Genomic DNA, 13,378 nt, shown 5'->3' with positions numbered 1-13,378 from the left:
AATTATTATGAATTTTGCAAATTTATGCTTGCATTTATACTGTTGCTGGTGTAAATGTGGTAGGTATTGAATTTATTTTTTCAGTCTAGTAGGTAACATCCTCAAACAATTGACAACAGTTGTGAAATTACAAGGACATTTTGATAGTTCAAAATTATTCAAATGATGTAATATGATCCTAGCGTTACATTTTCTCCTGTCACAAAATAAGGTGGTTAGATTATAGTGCTGGGCATACTGGATAACTTACTTCAAGTTATTCCATCTGTTAACCCCACACTAGCCAATTTTTTAGGTCATTAATAATATGTCTTTCAAAAAGGAAAGTCAGGTCCCACTCAAGGATCTAAACCATGATATTAAACGTCACTGCCTTTGTGAATTTGAACTGCAGTGTAATGTGTAGCTGAGACATAATTCTAAATCTCGCTTACTCATGTTTCTTCCTGGCTGCAAGAAATTTTATATACTACCAGTTATATATATTTCCACTACCACAGATATTCTGATTATGTCATATCTCCAATGGTTCTGCATTAAACAAGGCTATCCATTGTGGCTCTCTCATTTGTATTCACAGTCCCTATAGTTCTTACATAAAACAATAACAATACAGCAACAACTATAAAAACAAGCCCTGGCAATATGGCTCAGTTGGGGGCATCGTCCCATGCACCTTAAGGTTGCCGGTTTGATTACGGCCAGGGCCTGTGCCTGGGTTTGATCCCTGGTAGGGGGCATGCAGGAGGCAGCGGATTGATGTCTTGCTCTCACATCCATGTCTGTCTGTCTGTCTGTCTGTCTGTCTGTCTGTCTCTCTCTCTCTCTCCCCCTTCCCTCCCTCCCTCCCTCCCTCCTCCACTCCTCTCCCCTCTCCTCCCCTCCCCTCCCCTCCTCTCCTCTCCCTTCCTCTCTAAAAAAATCAATTTAAAAATGTTTTTTTACAAGTAGTTCTTAAAAGAAAATAAAACATCATAAGCTTTCCTGGGTCTGAATTTTTGGCTCTTTGGAATAGGGAAAGAATACATGACTGTTTTCAGCAGACTACCTCAAATACAGGCTACCAGGTAATGTGTGAATGACACTTAAGAAAATACTAAAAAATAATACTGAGAGATGACAATAAAGGAAATAATAAAATGTAATGATGGAATGGTTCTGGTAAGTGAATATGTCCTTCTAGAAGTTAAGAAAAATTACACCTAAATATTAACACAAAATGTACATGGAAGAATCAAATGTGCCATATGGACTATATAAATACATTGGTACAGATTGAATCCAATACTTTTCCAAAAAGGTACAATATAACAACTAATAATAGTACAGTCATGCCAGAAAAGACAACCAAAAATGGAAACTGGTATGAAAACACTTTTTAAAAGACCATTTTAATCTAGTAATTTATATCCCTCCAAATATGTTTAATTTTACCATGTAATAAAGATATTTCAAGTTTTATGTTTTAAGTGGATTCATTAACAGGATAAAACCTCCTTCTAGCCCAGTAAGTTGAGGACTTTACCAATGTGAATCTCATGATTTAGAGTTAGACCACTACCCAGCCAAGTTTGCTAAGAGAGACAGCATATATGTTCAGTTATGGCTCTGCAGGCTGAAATACCATCCTGGGATGGATCCTTCCCTCCCAAATTGGCAAGTTAAAAAAAAATAAAAAGCACTGCATATATGCATATGTGTAGCCTCTTTCAAATAAAAACTATTAAGTTTGAAAGAAGCTATTCTTATTTCCTCTCTACACAAAGTCATAAAAGACTGATGCTCAGAATGCCCTTTACTTTTATGTAACTGTGGTTTGGTCCCCCTTACCTCAGATCCTAGTAAAATATGGGAAAAATCTGTTATATCCAAACTATTTTGAGGGGCTACTAAGTGATTGGAAATGTATTATTTTCAAATCTAGTAGCCAAACACCCATTAACTTGGGGTTTATTCAGAAGAACAAAAATAAAATTAAGTAAAATAATTTTTTATTCTCACAAAAACACCCAGTACTAACGCTATTTCCACGTAAGTGTTCATTTCTTGTCAAGGATATTCTATCAAGACAAAATTAGCATGTGGGTAAATAGAAATGATTAACTATCCTATCTGATGCATTGATACCATTTAGTCTTCTTATACTTTCAAGTATTCCTTTCATGTGTTGAAAAAATAATTTAAGATCATCATTCAGCAAGAACAAGAGTGATCCAAGCAGCTGATTTCTTCCGCCAGGCAGAAAAAGAAATATTAGCAAAATCTATTCATTCCCATTGCATGACTTCTATTTTTATACTATTCTATTTAAATCCATTCACAAAATTCATGGGTTAAAAGAACACCGACTTGGTAATTATATTATTCTATCTAAAGCCAGAAATTGTAAATATTCTTGCTTTCAACTTTCATATGATTTATAACGTAGAGCTTTGGCCATAACGGCTAGTTACAATAACTGTAAATGCTTACAATAGTCATTTGGTATTTTAATAGACATTTATTCTGAACCCTAGACATAAGAGTTTTTTTAGTTTGTTGCATATCGAGTATCCTGAGATGATTAACTTTTTGTAGCTGTTTCTTCATGCTTTCTTTTTTAGCTGTAACCACTGTCAATATGCTTGTAGGACAATAACATAGGCAGTTCAAGATTCTGATTCTGAAAAATTTAAAATATACACAGTTAAAAGGTTATTTTAATAATAACAATGTAAAACCATCTGTATAGCATTTTCAAAAATAAGTCAAGTAGTAAATTTTGTTATGAGAGTAAAGCGACTGTCTTAACAAAGTGCCAAGTTTTATTCACATGCAGGGAAAAAGAAAGAGTGACACAATAACCAGTTTTTAATGATTTAATTATTTGTCAGCTGAGTAAGATTCAGACTTGCTTTTTGCTTTTGGATTGCTCCAGGGTTCTCCTAACAGTTGTTATCACTAGGACTATCTACCATAGCAGAGGCTTACCTCACCAAGATCCCTTCCTGTAGCCCATAAGCTCCTTGAGAACAGGGACATTTTATTTATCTTTCTATCTTCAGCAACAAGCACAGTATCTGGCACATAGCAGATTCTCAGGACATGCTGAATGAATGAACAAATTACTGTTTCTTTTGGATGTGCAAATTTTGACAGAATATCTTACGATATATTGTTTTGAAAGACTGCCGTTAAAGTACTTTATTAAAAGAAACATCTTTCCTCCTTGTAATATTGAAGTTACTTTTCTTTTTTTAATCCTCACCCAAGGAGTGAGGATATTTTTTTCCATTGATTTTTAGAGAGAGAATGAAAGGGAGGGGGTGGGGGAGAGCGAAGGGGAGTAGAGCGACACATCAATCGGTTGCCTCCCACATGTGACCCAGGTACATGCCCTTGACTGGGAATCGAATCTGAGACCCTCTGGTGCACAGGCTGACATGATACTCTAACCACTGTCCTATACCAGCCAGGGTGAAGTTAATTTTCTTTTTGGTAGATGATGTATCTAAGGGTCAAATGACTCTTGTTTTTCTTATTATCTTTTTAGGAAAGAAAAAAACAGAAATATCCCTAAAAATTTATAGATTCTTTTCTGTCCTCTAAATATCATCAAATGCTATGAGTGGGATGGGGCATGGCAGGACAATGGATAACTGAGTGTAAATCAAGTATGTTGAAAAGTAGAAGCCCTATGTCATGGGAGGGAGATTAACTTTGGTTCTCTACTCCAAAATATAACCTTTTTAAACCTGAGTAGTGGAAGGCTTTAAAGAGGTGTGCTATTTTCTTTGTGCATCTTCCTCACCATGGGTGGACTAGAAGTCCTCCAGAGTACCTTCTATTTCTTTTTATGTTCCATATTCTCATGTTAATTTTTCAGATAGGGTTATGGTGACTAACGAAAATAAGATTGCCATTCACATTGAGAACTTGTAAAAGGTGTCACCTTATCAACCAAGGGACAAACTCAGTGGGGCTAATTTACCAAATATTTTCCTTGGAGGAGAACTAATTCCACATGAATATAAATTCCTGGAAGAAATTTACATGAAAATAAAACAATTGCTTAAAAGCTATAACTTCCTCAGCTCTATATTAGGCATTGTAGGAGTTAAAGCCCTGGAGAGTCCAAAAGCAATAGCAGTGTCTGCTACCCAGCCAATCCCCAAACCACAGACTAAGCTAAAGAAAGCAATCCAGGGGGATACAAAATTAGCTGAAAACAGTAGAGCTAAAATGCACCACACAGCTTAGGACAAGGCTATCTGGGACAAAGGGGTAAAAAACTTTGAAGGCTACTGGGAAGCAGATTCATCACTGAGGGAAAATATAAGCAGGTGAGTTGCTCAAAATGGGGGTTGGGCGAGGGAGATGCTGACAGAGGCAAAAATAGTCAGCTTCCAAAATAACACAGCAGATACAGAAGAACCAATGGAATCAATCCATTCATTCAATATTTCTCCTTTGATGGACTGTGGGGCAGTTGATAGCTAACGAAAGAGTGGGCCTATGAGGTGGATTTACAATTCTTGGCTTCAAAATGAACTGACTTGCAATTTCTTTCATGATGATCATTCATTTTTATGTGTGCATGAAAGACAGCCCTGCCCTAAGCTGTACAGAGTTGTTTCTAAGCTGACAAACTTGTAAACCTCATTCATGAATTACTCTAAATTTCCATAAATGGATAAAAGACCTATTAAAGGTATGGGGTAACAGAGGCCCCTGCAGTGGGAAACAAAATACACATGGAAGAGTCATTCCAAATTCAAGGATTCCTCCCATAGCATATAAATTCCTCCCAAATAGTTTTTGGGCAAATGAAAGAATGATATAAAATGAATTTACTCATTTTTAGAAAAAATGAATTATGAAGCATTTTATATAATTAGGGTAGCACCCCCCTGAATGGCTAAGAAAGATTTTACTACCTCTGAAAGTTGAAACATTTAGCTTGAATAAAACTTGACATTAAAAGTGATTAGACTGGCTCATTAATATATATTTGGGAATCAGACATTTACAAGGACATTAAGTTTAAACCTGCAAACACACACACAGCACATGGAGATACAAACACATTGAATTATTCTCACATAATTCCCAAAAGAACATGCAATGCTAAACTGACTTGATATTATACAGATGCAATTTTGGAATATTTCTTTTCAATTTTCCAAACACATTTTAAAATCAAAATTATATTTCTTGATTACTATTGAGCATTTTCATATGATGGCACTGCCATGATTATTTGCCCCTTACAAATTAAATATATTGTATTACCCTTCAGCTCTGGGAAATGCCTAAAATTTTATTTGGGGGGGGGTTAGCAAATTTAAAATACATATTTCCACATATTCCAAGTAATGCATCTTTATATTTTAGCAAAGAATAATATAAAGTTCACCACACCAACAACGGAAAAAATTTAGAGAGTGATAGTTTCATTATTTTCTTTATAATGCTGTTAATCTTTTTCTTTAAAGCCAGCCCACTTAACACTAGGTACCTGTTACAATATATTAGATTCGTCTGAGAATGTTCGTAAAAGAAGAGGTCTGACTGAAGGTCTGGCGGATAATGAGTCAGATGCCTTTTTACAGCTCAGATTTCTCTGTAATAGTGAGGTAAAGATACTTAAAGGATTTGAAGATTGGTTAACCTACCTGGTGATAAAAATGTAGAAGAAAAAAATCACTTTCTATAGACTAACTCTTCTGGCCCAAAGTACAAATGATTACAGTATAACAAATGCATAACATTTACATAAATACATTTAAAGACCTAAGAACATGTCCAACTTGAATTGAATTGTTTTCATGGTGGAAGTATACAGATATTAGTAATATGTGCCAAACTTGGATTTTTGAAATGATACTGGTAGGTTATGTGGTAGATGAGTCAATATATTTTGATTAGTAAACCATACCATCCTTTTGGTGAACACCTCTGAGAGTTGTGGCAGTGCTGTCAGTGTACCGAACAAAGAGAAATTGTGCAAAACAGTCCTGTGTTGGTGAATTGATTGGCTCTAACACGCCATGGCTTCTATTGCACAGTAGGAATCAACGGGACCAGAGACTTACTGTCCAAGTTTCTGAAATAATTTCCTGTCCAGTGTGACAATTTGAGAAGATGAACAAATGATTAAAGGAAAATGACAAAATACTCTTTTAAGTGTCAGCAGAAGATATAAAAATGAGTCATGAGAAGTAATTTTTCATAGAGAACCAGAAAATGGTGTCAAGCAAATGAGAATGCAAGCAAGTTGGTACATTAAGAAAGGAAATCACCTTATTCACTCGAAGAGAAACTGTGATTGCTGGAAGTTTGAGAAAGCATGAAGATAGTAGATGTTCCTGAGGAAGGGAGGCGTTTCGTTACCTTGTTCACAATTGCACAAAAGGTGGAAAATTGCAGTAGAAAAAAGAGAAATGCAGAAACCAAAAAAAAAAAAAAAAAAAAAAAGTAAATATTCTCTGAAATGTAAGACATTTAAAAAGAAACCCTGAGAATTAGAAGTCGAAATGACATGTTAGTATTGAAGACGTTACAAGTAAAAGTAGAATTAGAGTTAGGAGTAGTCTATTATATGTGCAAACACTACTTCTCTATATATCAATTTAAAATTGTTTAGTTAATGGGAAAATTGATTATTTTGAATAAAATAATTTAAAAATATGCTTCTCATCGAAATAAGGCTTATCTCCCATCATTATTTCACTAAGCTACACTGTTCAAAATTCACTGGTTGGAGAGCTATGTCCAGGCTGCATCACCAATCTACCTTGAAGTGACTAGCTCCCTTATGCAATCACACAGATACAATATGAAGGGACTGACTGCCTTTGGGCAGCTGCAGGTTAAAAACCTAATCAAAACAAGCACAGTGGGAAAAGATTTGATAAAACCACACTTTAGAATCATTTGTCTCTGGGCTAGTGCTTTACTACATTTATTTTAACATAATTTGATGGGTTTCTTCCTTTTTCTTACAGAGCTCTCTTTAAAAGGGTAGGCTAAAGAGCTATAAAATTTTCCTTTACGACACCTAGAAAAAGCAAGCGTTGATATAGTTTAATCAGAAAACCTAAAAGGTTATGTTTTTCTTTCTTATTGTATGCCTGAAGTTAGAGACTTGGTTTTGGCATTGCCCAAGGCAAACAGAAGATGAATAGTCAACTACAGGGATAAATTTAACAATGCTGCTAATTACCCATAACATCTACATAGTGACTAATGAAAATAGGCTTAAAAAAGATACCAGTTAAAGTAATACATGTATTCAGCAGAATCTAATAAACAAACTTTAAAGGCAAATACTTTGACTTATTCATGTTTTAAAATTACTACATTTTTCCTGTCATATTTTACCTTAAATAAAGTTGGTAACATGCAAATTATAAATGGATAAAGCTAGAGAAATATTAGTTTATAAATTTTTTCTTAAAAGTTGCTTTGTCTTCTATTTTGTGGGCAAAAACCTTACAAGATTAACATGATACCAAGTCCCTCACCCCCATGTTTAATATACAAGCCTATCTACTTAAGACTGTAATGACAAGCATATTTTGGTGCACTCAAAACCTTGTATCCAACAATTGAAGATAAAATTATTTATATGAATCATAAAATTTAGAAGTTTATAGATGTGGTTACTTTATAATGGGAAAAAAGGAAATATGAAAGTACAGAAGTCAGTAGAGAGCATGGAAAATATATCTAAAGCAATCAAATTGATATAGCTAGCAATTGGTAGGGGAGAGAGGTGAGAAGGACTAGAGATAATGAGCTGAAACAGTATGAAATTTCCACATTCCTTTGCAGTCATCTACAGAGCTTTGACACCAGCTCAGTTAGCAGTATGTCAAAGAGGCCAATGCATAAAGGTCCATCTCAACAGCCATGATGTTAGGATTCAACTTTATTTTTGTCTAACCTAGTTCACAGTGTTATTTTCCTCAGAACCAATGGGTATATGTGACTGTCAGCATTTCAATAGTAATCATGATTGTCATTATTGTTATTACAAGATAAATTACATTTTCCAAAAATTTCAAAGTGCTTTCTCTGGGAATTTTGCTCAGGTAGCTGACATTCTTCCTTTTCCTGTCTTCCACTCTGAAAGAGCTCCCTTCATAATGGAGTATTTCTTTTTGTTTGTGCAGACATCCCACGCTAGGCTTCACCTTGTTGCTGGGTCCCTTCCCATTGGATTATAGTGTCCCTGTGTCTAGTAGGCAAAGTCAAGCCTTCCTTTTGATTGTTATGGTTTACATGGGGAAACTTATATGTGGAAATTCCTCCATTGGAAATGGGAAGTGGTATTTCTTACTTGGCCAGAAAGTCTAGATATATTTCACTGACTGAGAGATAGCCCAACAATTGTGTTCAGAGGGGAACACAATTTTTTTTTAAATACCCCAAATCCTAAACTTTAAAATTCGAAGTGTTATCCTGCTGCTCCACTGTTCAGTGCTCAATAGTAGTTTCATTATACACTGTCAGCAGTATGGCAGTGCAGCTTTGCTGATTTATAAGCAACAGAAAAAGGCCTATGATCCTTAATGATGGAATTTTAGCTAAAAAAATTAAGCATATTGCTGAAAATATAGCTGAGGAATATATAGCTTAACCACATCCTTGATTTAAATTACTTAGGGAACCTATTCTGAAGATAGCAGAATTCCTTTTTATCCTCACCTTTTAAAAAATAATTTATTTTTTATTTTTCTATTACAGTTGGCATCCAACATATTAGTTTCAGGTACACAACCCAGTGATTAGACATTTATATAACGTACAAAGTTATCACCCTGATAAATCTAGTACCTATCTGACACCATACATAGTTATTAGAATATTATTGACTATATTCCCTATGCTGTACTTTACATCCCATAACTATTCTGTACCTCTTTGAAGATAGCATAATTCTTTACAATGCTACTGCCAGGCAGAACTTGGCTGTGGTGGCTTCAGGAGGTAGTGATGCAGACACTGAAACACCTCAGTTGTCTTAAATCAAGCCATATCATTTAGTCTACTATTCTGATTTATATCACATGAATCCACTTTATAACTTAATTAGAGTGAGACTCCTTATGACTGGGGCCTCCTCTGATTCATCCCTGAATTACCAACACCTAGTATAGTAGCTAACTTATAGTGTATCCTCAGGGAATGGAAGTCACCAGAAGGCTGCTTCTGTAATTGTTACATGTAAATGTCTTAGCTGCTTTCTCTAAGGTCATGGAGATATTTTCACTACCCACTGCTAAATTCCCTTCATGCTGGCCAAGACCAACATGAGGATAGCACTGTGAGCCTACTTGCCATAGGCATTTCTGGCAGTGTGTACAAAGTACCAAGGTGCTTACTGGTTGGTGGTCAAAGAATCTTCTATTTATAGGTAGGGACACATCCTTTATCCCATTAAAGAGTGTGTCAGGTGTGAGGCCAAACTAGTGTAAAAGAATATTGTTTTTTTATCTTTAAAATGAGGCCAATGCCTTAACAAGGGATATTGAACAAAGTAGTAAGTCACCCAGATGGCAGACTGTTGGTCATTAAGAGATTCTTTCTCCTTTATCTTAGAAGTGGACTCTGACTCTTTGATATAGCCAAATTGGGCCTTATGTAAACATGCGACTTATCAGAATAACCATGGCTGCCATGTTTTAGTTGGCCTTTATGCATTCATATGCACTATTTTGCTCTTGCATTTTCTCACAAGGAAAAAAAAAAGTGGCAGCACTGCTGAGTGCCCACAACATTCTGTCTCATCTGCAACTCGCAAAATCACATAGTGTTTGAAACCATTTAGTCTTTCAGACATTGCATATAAAGAGAGATGTTCATCATTAGGTGGTTCAACATGTTTATTGGTTCAATGAAGGTAAGAATGAATGAATGAATGAATGAATGTGATTATGGAAATTCTCCTCATCATTCTAGCACATCAGCATGCCAAGCTACAGCACAGACACTAGAATTCTTCCACCCATGGCAAAAAGATTTCATGCTGAACCCCTAGCAACATTCTATGCTTGCTATGTAAATAGGGCTGCAGTCCCAGAATTGCATGCTTTCAACAGAAGTTAGGAATGTTCTAGTCTTTATCTGTGACTGCTTTGTAGAATTCCTCCATCTAATATCCATTTAATTTAATAAAACTCACCTTCAGCCAGTATCTAATTTTTTATGTCTGTTAGTAGCTCTCATTACTTAAGTAATTTTTTTAAAAGAAAGGGCCTAAAGAAGAGGATAAGATAATATGTTTGAAGGTTTGGATTTCTGAAGATTTTTGTAACGTCTTTAGAACATGAAGCTGAGTGTGAGCCATTATTTAGTATGAGCTCCACTACTCCAAATAAGAAAAACATTTAGGAGCACCCCAAATTATACTTCCAAATAAGGAGAATGGAAGAACAACTCAAGAGATTCTTCTCAGACAAATTCTCTATTATAACAAGGCACAAAAACATTTATTATTGTGACATTTTTTATTTGGCTATATTTAAATTGCCACTTGAGCCATTTTGGGAGGAACCTATTATATCAATCTGTTTTACCCCTGTTCAACTGATATTAAGGTATAATCATACAAGTAAATGTTACTTTCCCATACTAAGACTAAATGCCAGGCTAAAGGAAGTTAATCAGGGGTCTACTGGAAAGATTAAAGAACAGACCAAGGCAGTCTTAGCTAGGTTAACATTATTGTGTCCAATTCTACCCATAAGGCATGTAGAAGCAGGGAATTAAAGCAAGTTCTAACCACTTAACTGTACACTGACTGGCCTTGTATACCAAGAATCAATGTGGCTTTTGCCACTGGTAGTCTATTTGCTTTTGATTGGGGCCAATACTGAGTTGTAACAATGATGCTCCTCTTTTATATATCTAATTGCTGACGATATTCCCACTATAATTATTTTAGTTCCCTATGTCATATGATGACGACCACTGGATTCTATCAATTCAATAGGCCAGAAAAAAATTCGAGACAAACCAGTATTGTGGCTAAACTGGTTGGCAAATTTGATCAAATAGGTCAGGAGATATAGCTTAGACTATTACACGAAAATGTTGCCTGGGGTGGGGTAGAAGATATAGTTGGTGTCAATATGATAGAAATGGGGTTTTGTTTGGCATAATGAGAGTGTTGGCAGAAATGACATATTAATGTGTTGGTAAAAATTTGCCAGAAGATTTCCCCCAAGCTAATCTACCCCTTTCACTCTAAAGGCTTTTATAGAAATGTTCAAAGATATCAGACAATGAAGGACCAAGCAATTAGGCTGTCAGAGGGCAATAACTTCTCATTTCCACAAAAGGTTACAATTTAAGCAGTAACAATAAAAACACACTTATAAAACAATCTTGAATTTTTACAAGTGTGTTCAGGAGGGTAAGGATGTAGAAACTACATCCAGGAATTTTCTTTGGTTCAATTATACTGCTGGACAGACAGGGCTAGAAGCAACTCAGAGATTAAGCAGCACTATAATTAAAGGAAAGGGTAAGTTTTGAAAAAGGCAAATAGGGATTATCAACTGAAAAAAAAATCTCTGAACAACCCACAGTTAAATATCTAAGGTTAAAGCTGGAATGTTGGTGTGGAAATTTCTGGTGTGAAAATTCTAGACTAAAGAAAAAAATAATTTTTCCATTTAAAATTCCATATGGAGCATATGTAATACTCCATATGGATTGCTAAAGGTCACATAGAACACTATTAAGGAAACTACTTACCACCTGTATTGGATAACGAAGTTTTTACTATACTTTTTATGCAGAAGAGGAAATTAAGTGATGAACCTGTAAGGAGGGGTTTAACATGCTGTAACTAATGCAATTTTCTAAATAAGATTTTTATTTCATGGCAGATATTGAAGCCCCTTCCAAAAATCAGTTTGTAATATAAACTTAGTTCTTACCCTGGCACTTCTTCTTCTTACATTCTTTAATACTATCAGGAGAATCTCAGGGAAAAGGCTGATAAATATTAGAAGAACTATGGCCAACCATGTGGATATAGAAGACAGCATTTGAGCAAATACAAAATACATTCTCTGTTGTTTGAGAAAAGGCCTAGAGTAGAAAGAAAATACATAATGGAAAAACAAATTAGTTCCTGTCCTATGAAACAGAAGTGTAATTGAAACTGTCTTTTGTATTTAAAAGGAATTTTCCTTATTCACATTATAAAAGTAAATTTCTTTATAACATTCTAAAGTAATAAACAGATTTCATTTATCAAATGTTTGAAAAGAAATTATAATAAAAAGAAAAAGATAATAAAACGCACTTGACTTTAAAACAACCCAGCAATCAACTTTAAAGCTGCTAATTGGAAAATATTTATTTATATTAGAAAATACTGGAGCTCCAAAGATATGCAAGAAAAATGTTAGTAGGGTAGGGAAGGGTGGGGGTAAAGGGGAGAGATCAACCAAAGGACTTGTGTGCAAGCATATGAGCCTAACCAGCGGTTAAGGACAACAGGGGGGTGGGGGCATGTGTGGGGAGGGGTGTGGGATGGGAATGGGGGGATGAGGACAAATATGTGATACCTTAATCAATAAAGAAATTTTTAAAAATGTTAGTTAATTTTTGTGCTAAATAGCATTTTATTTACTCGGCTGTTTTATTAATATGAGAGTGGATTTGTGCTCTATGTTCAAATTTTAAAATACATTCTTATAATCCCCCCAATCCCTATGTAAATACAAAAAGAACTGTAGAACTTATCTCTCTCAAATGGGAGGACTCTATAATTCTCATCCACAAATATATACTGAGTACTACTGTGAGTCAAATAGGTTGACAAGACAGCAGAATATTGCTTAAAAGGACATAAGCGTTGGAGCCCCAAAATCCAGGAGGACCCCTCATTCTGATGTTGGATTTCATTCCAGTCATCCACTGAACTGTTAGGTAGCTACTGAGAAACACAACCAAGTTTTATTCTACTGCCTGAGCTAAAGCACAGAATGACTAATCAAGGTTGGGATTCACACCAGACTATTCTTGGATTAGTCCCATTTATTAGGTCACACATAGTGCTCACTGAAGATACACTGGATTCTCCTTTAAAAATTGACATTTATGCTCTCTTATGAAACACAATAAAATCAAGCTTGTGGCTCTATATAAGAGGACCAGACTGAGGAATAAAAAATGAGAATAGTGAGGTGGAGAAATTTATAAGGCTTGGGTTAACAGGCTTTCTAGGGTCTCTACTATAAACTACTATAAATTTCTTCAGAGCTCTACCCCCACTCTAGTTTTGAAAAGCATCCTGACTAATTTTTAGACAGTTAACTGAGCCACAAGGTTCCAGCAGACAACTGACAGCTAGCCACAAAGCATTCCTTTGCATAGT

At 35.3% G+C, this 13,378-nt stretch overlaps 1 protein-coding gene across 2 annotated transcripts in view; it reads right to left on the bottom strand.

Annotated features, from left to right (window-relative positions):
• Positions 1–912: 912 nt before the first annotated feature.
• Positions 913–13,378, bottom strand: part of ATP11C (ATPase phospholipid transporting 11C (ATP11C blood group)) — a 235,943-nt gene continuing 223,477 nt past the window's right edge. The window contains exons 28-30 of one of the 2 annotated variants that reach the window (XM_079765342.1): positions 11,931–12,084; positions 5,498–5,602; positions 913–2,662 (exon numbers count right to left, since the gene is read on the bottom strand). In XM_079765342.1, coding sequence (XP_079621468.1) covers positions 5,501–5,602; positions 11,931–12,084 — 256 coding nt within the window. In that variant the 3' untranslated portion in view covers positions 913–2,662; positions 5,498–5,500. The remainder of the gene's footprint in view (positions 2,663–5,497; positions 5,603–11,930; positions 12,085–13,378) is intronic. The other variant, XM_079765343.1, reaches the window with a different exon arrangement.

This window comes from Cnephaeus nilssonii (assembly GCF_951640355.1).
Source record: "Cnephaeus nilssonii genome assembly, chromosome: X".
Classification (NCBI taxonomy): Eukaryota; Metazoa; Chordata; class Mammalia; order Chiroptera; family Vespertilionidae; genus Cnephaeus; species Cnephaeus nilssonii.
Note: the sequence above shows the minus strand (reverse complement) of the source record. Positions and strands in the feature narration are given on the sequence as shown.